The sequence below is a fragment of the Pimephales promelas genome, chromosome 11 (assembly GCF_988280905.1).
Source record: "Pimephales promelas chromosome 11, fPimPro1.hap1.1, whole genome shotgun sequence".
NCBI classification, from domain to species: domain Eukaryota; kingdom Metazoa; phylum Chordata; class Actinopteri; order Cypriniformes; family Leuciscidae; genus Pimephales; species Pimephales promelas.
Genome location: NC_142779.1, coordinates 8,558,809 through 8,564,808, shown reverse-complemented (window position 1 = coordinate 8,564,808; position 6,000 = coordinate 8,558,809). Strand labels below are relative to the sequence as shown.

The 6,000-nt window shown below is 39.4% G+C and overlaps 1 protein-coding gene across 1 annotated transcript in view; it reads right to left on the bottom strand.

Moving 5' to 3' along the window:
- Positions 1–6,000, bottom strand: part of gfra4a (GDNF family receptor alpha 4a) — a 93,646-nt gene that overhangs the window by 16,885 nt on the left and 70,761 nt on the right. The window contains exons 2-3 of the mRNA XM_039672693.2: positions 2,175–2,453; positions 1,814–1,894 (exon numbers count right to left, since the gene is read on the bottom strand). Coding sequence (XP_039528627.1) covers positions 1,814–1,894; positions 2,175–2,453 — 360 coding nt within the window. The remainder of the gene's footprint in view (positions 1–1,813; positions 1,895–2,174; positions 2,454–6,000) is intronic.

Sequence of the window (6,000 nt, the reverse complement as noted above, 5' to 3'; positions counted from 1 at the left end):
CATTCCTTTCTATCATCATTCGCTTCCTTTCTTCCTTTGTTTCATTTAATTTGTTTCCTTCCTTCCTTTTGTGTGCATCCTTCCTTTATTTCATTCTTCGCTTTCTTCTTTTTTCTCCCTTTAATTCCTGTCTTTGCTGGTTTCCTTCCTTTCTTTCATCATTCGCTTCCTTTTCTTCCCTTCTTCCGTTGCTTGCATCCTTCATTTCTTCCTCTCTTTATTTTTCTTGCTTCCTTTCTTTCTTCTTTCCCTACTTTCTATTCACCTTTACATTCTCCTGTGCTTTATTTCCCTTTATTTTTTAATTAATTTTTCCTTCCTTTCGTTGTTTTATATTCGAGAGATTCTGCTCAATCTGTTCTGGCGAGATTACTTTCTCATCCATCATTAATGGATTTTGCGAGCTTGAGATCAATATTCTGGACTCTGGTACATTGCTGTAGACACAGTTTTTAGATGTAAGTACATCAGAGTTTGTTGGGACCAATCAAATTATTATTACAGGCCTTACACTTCACACACATACACTTACACTCATTAATATACCAACAATGAAAGATGCATCTTTCAAGGCTAACATAATGTACTCAGTAATGTACAGTGCATTGAAAGCCTCATGCCACTTAACATGAGTGAGATAATGAGATAAATAAATACACTCAATTTTATTATTTGATATATTGTTGATATATTAATATATTAACAATGAAAGATGTATCTTTCAAGGCTAACATAATGTACTCAGTAATGTAAAGTACATTGAAAGCCTCATGCCACGTAACATGAGTGAGATAATACGTAATAGATATAATAAAGACCGAAAAAAGAGATAAAGTATATATTTGGATAAGTTGGCCTTTTAATTTGCCTGTTACAAGATCATTATATCAGTGATGTTGAGAATATATTGCATTAATTTTTCACATTTTTTACAGTTTCTTTGTCTCGTTTATTATTATTTCCATGCGTCTATCTCTCCTCGCTCTCCCCCCTCCTTTTTCTAATTTCCACACTTTTGTTTGATCTTTGTTGTCTCAAGCCAGCTTGTTAAACGTTCTCTGTGTCTGAGAATTGAGAGAGCAGCCATCATTAAAAGTCATGCATGAATGACCGACATTACTTCCATTACTTTGAGGAAATCGTTCTCTGTCCTATCCCCACGAGTTTAAATGTTTTTTTTTTATGTGTGTCTGCTTGGACTCAAGTGTGTCTATGAGTGTGTACACACACAAGAGAGATGATGAGTAAATGGATCATTATGTGCTGCCCTCGGGGTCCATAAAATTCAGCTCATGCCTGAAGCACCCCATAAACTGAGGCTGACAAACTGACAGTTTTAGTGATGTTGCTCCTCCAAAAATAAGATTCCTAAACTTGGTATGCTGCTATTTTGAGGGAACATAATGAGATTGGAGAGGGAGATGAGAAAGTGAAGAGCAAAAAGCCTTGATTAGAGAACAAAATTCAGAAATAAATCATCCGACCGTTTAGTCTTTGTTAGGTCTGATCTGAGTCTCTTCGGCCCACGACGAAATGTGTATGCTGTTCTTGACAGGTCCCTAATGCATGCCTCATTTTGTAGGAAACGCAGTTTATCATCAACAGTGCCGATGAACTCCAGCTATGTTATATTCGAGTACATTAAACAAAGTGCTCATGTTTTGCTGTTGTAGGCTATTAAGCTCTGCCCTATTAATAACTCTTCATTGCTAATGCTTGGCATAGAAGTTACAAAACACATCGTGATCAGTTCCAAATCAGATCCAACATCATAGTACATAATCGGCATAGTGTGCCTGTGAAAATCACTGACCTGCAGCGATGGAGGCCAGGCGAACATAATCAAAGCCCCGCTCAACAGGCTCGTATGGGTAATTCTCCACCAAGCTCAGCCCTGTAAACGCACAAACAAACAGGGGGTTCGTGGCTATGGTAACAGCGTATTTTGTCTCTGTGAATTAATGAGAGTGTCACAGGTAAAAGTTCAGCTTGAAGTAATGCTTCTATAATGTTCAACTGGTTAGCATATTAAAACGCAGCGTCTAATTAGCATCAATTGAAGTGGTTTACGGGGACCGCGTGGGTATGTGGGCATTAGAACTTGTAATTGCATCATTGTGCGAGCGGGTGCTTTGTATGCGACAAGGAAAACTGAAAAATATGGATTCGCTCACCGTGGAGTACGGACTGCTTGAGGCTCCAGTAGATGCTAAGACAGTTCTTCTCTCTCTTCATACCCCGTTTGCACTGGCATAGGTGCAGGGGGCTGGACAGCAGGGCAGTCACCGCGTTCTCGCAGTGGTTGCGCGCTCCCGGACCCAGCTTCACACTTCCGCCTCCCGCGACGCACTGCCGCAGGGTTCTCAAGCGCGGGCTGCACGCGTCGTCACTAGAGCACGAATCTCCCGCAGTCAGACAGTCCCACCGGCCCCCGAACACCAGCCGCGGAACCCCTGCACACAGAACATTTACAGTAAAAATAGGGTCCCATTTGTTAACATTAGTTCATACATTAACTAATAACTAACGATGAACATTTTTACAGTAATTCTTAAGTAGGCCTTGATAACGTGGCTACACCCAGCCGGTACAAATTTGAGTTGAAATATTTTATTAGCTCATTAAACGTTTCCTTGGAGAATAACAATTCCTAACAAGCAGCTTAGACGAACAGACAAATTCAAACAAGACATTTAAGTGATAATGTGTTGTAGACCTAAACTATTACTTTTTTTTAAACAGCCTTCTCCAAAGAAATGGGCCTACTAGTGACAGAGACACAGAATAGGCTATTGATTTAGAAGACATCTTACCTTATAATTCATTACAGTTTACAAACGTTTTAGCAACTAGATGAACACTTCAACAATATTAGCCTATACCAGTCCTCTGGTTTCACTTTACAGTAAATAGGCTAGCCTACACCATGCAACAGCTTGAATGAGTCGCAACACCTGAACACGAGAGAGCGAAAGACATGAAAGAAGCATGAGAGCTTACAGACATGATGTCTATGTGAGAGCTCATTACTGTCGGGGATTAAATGATGTGATTGACCAATCAGAATAAAGAATTTCAGAGTTGTTTATGTTAGACACACAAAAGTCACGCCCCCTAGTTATTGTTACTACGCCCGTCAAACAAATGGTCAAATGGCCAGCGCGACATACTGGTCCTAAAATATATTAACAAAATGTCCGACACCTGATATAGTGCACTATATAGTGGATAGGGAGCGATTTCAGACACAGCTAATGTTAGACGGGCCTACTTGCATAGTAATGGTTGCTATGATGTGTGATTGGACAATGGCCTTTTGGGGGGAGGGGCCTAAGTCCCTCCTTTTACGGCCTACCACCATGGGACCTTATTTCGGAAAAATATTTTATGGTAGTCAACAGGGCCGTATTAAGAGCTCACTGGGCCCCGGGGCTATGAGTTACTGCAGGGCCCCCCCACCACTTTAGGTCACCAACTACATGAGCTAAATGTTATATTATTATAGCCTACGAGTCATTTTATCCATCTATGATATACTTCACAGTTATGTTACTTTTAACATGATTTTTTTATCATATCAAAATGTATTGACTAAAATTTCATAATTATTGTGACCAATTTCAATATCACCAAAAAATAATAGTAGCTTAAGAAAATAATCTCAAGCTTACTGATGACAAGAGTCACAAATTAAAATAGAACAAAGGCACAATAAATCGACCTATGAAAAACTTAAAGCACTGAATAATATTATATAAAGTAATCAAATATACAATACATGGTTTTCACTATAAATTCAACATTCATTCTTGTTAATTTTGCAAAAGTAATTCAGTCAAATGCAGTAAATTACTTTCTTTCTGATGTTTGATTAACATTATTGACACACATGGCGACAGCAGCTTTATTAGCAGCGTCTGTCACTTTGAGACCTCAGAGTCGGATTCAAGTGCGCTGTGCAAAACCGTCTCAAGTTCACCACAGTCTATGGTTCACCTTGGTCTCAAAACCAGCATTTACAAAATAAATTCTCCCGCTGCTCACTGTGCCTGAGCAGTTTGAAATAATTTGTATCCAAACCACAACGTTTAAAAACGCGTTTAAATGATAAACTTACATCATGATGGCGCAGCAAAATTTAAATATTTCTACCGGATATATTATCGCCAGTCCTTTAGGCGAATATTGAGTTTAATCAAACACAAAAAGCAAAATTATACATCCATCAAGTTAATATTCAAACTTACCGAAAGTTTGTGGGGTCGATGACGCTGTGTTTTAAGAATAGACTAGATTAGAATGAAGAGAAGAGTAAAGGCGATTTATTGGTTGATGTATAACCTATTCTAATAAGGCGCAGGCAGCAATCATCTATAGGCCTACGTGCAGCAGCAGGTCGGTCGTTCACAAGTTAAATATAGAATAAATATATTTGTCATATCAAATTAAAACCTGACGTTTCAATTTACCATGCCCTGCTCAGAGCCGTTGGCCCTGCATGCCTACGGGGGTTTGATTGACAGGTGGCCTGGCCAATCATAACGCCGAATACGCAACTTTGTCCGACAACAAAGCTGTCAGTCGGTGGACATGAACTTGAAAACGGTAATGTTTAAATTACTTAAATGACAATATTTGAAAGTTGAGACTTTGTTTCATATCAACAGTAAACTGCTCTGAACTCTCTCTCGTAATCACTCGGTGTAACGTTAGTCTTTGCCCCGCGAAGTATTTTTCACTGCGTGAGTGCATGAGAACATGATGTGCGTGACTCGCGAGAGCCGCCTGGCTCGTGGCCCGTCCGTCACAAAGTAGTGATGGCCGGTTCGTGAACGAATCGTTCTTTTGAACCGGTTCTTTTTAGTGAACCGGTCGAACCAGTACACTAAATCGGACTGAATCGTTCGAAACAGTTCGCGTCTTGCGTCAGCGCTAAACCACAAGTTACTAAAGTTACTCACTTTCAGACATGCCTGACAGTCCCTCCGAATCGAAATAAACCAATATCCATTAGTACATTTTATTCAGTAACTCAAAAACTTCACTGAACGGAGACATGTTGGTGCTGAGAGAAGTGATGAGCACGAGCAGCTGATACTGCGCATGCGTGTACTACCGAACATACAGGTACAGCGGTCGGATAACCAGTACCGAGAAGAACTGTTTCTTTCGGACACGTTCGACATATTGAGAACTGATGAGTTGATGAGCTGAGCATGCGTGCATTTTTTTCTGAGGGACGAAATGTACGTTTCCATGTCTTTAGTTGAACATCAGTAAGTGTAACAAAATAAAACATTTTTGAAACATGTTTATCCCATTACTGTATCACTGTATTATTTTAACGATTGGAAATAATGATTGGATTCTAAAACTGTCAAACTACTAAACATTTATTATTAAATAATATTTTCAGGAACAGCTAGCTCATTTAATTTGTAAGTAACAATATAAATCATTGATGTAAACTCTTGCCAAGGTTTGGTGCACTGCTTAGTAAATGTTTATAATGTGTTAACATAACGAATTAAACATATATGTTTAATTCGTTATGTTAACACATTATAAACATGATATACACTGTATAGGCTACAGAAGGCTATATTGGAGACAGACATGCATCGATTTAGTTTTGTCGACTGTGTATTCAGGTTTCAGGTCAGCACACACAGGAACTGTGTCGAGAACTGGTTGTTGCAGTTCTTGAATCACTAGTACAGAACCAAGAACTGTTTCTTTCGGACACGTTCGATACGGAGAACCGATGAGCTGGAGATACTGCGCATGCGTGATAGCACCGTCTCTGAACAGAACTTTGTTTCGGCCGGCTGATCCTGTGCTGATATACGAGCACGCAGTAGTACGGGTGAACCCAGGACTTAAATGAGAGGGCGAATCGGCGAAATGTAAGTTTATTTAATAACAAATAAAATGATCAAGACCATTTATGCATTTTATATATTTAAAACATGTAAAACATCCGCGTTAGCACATCGCCTA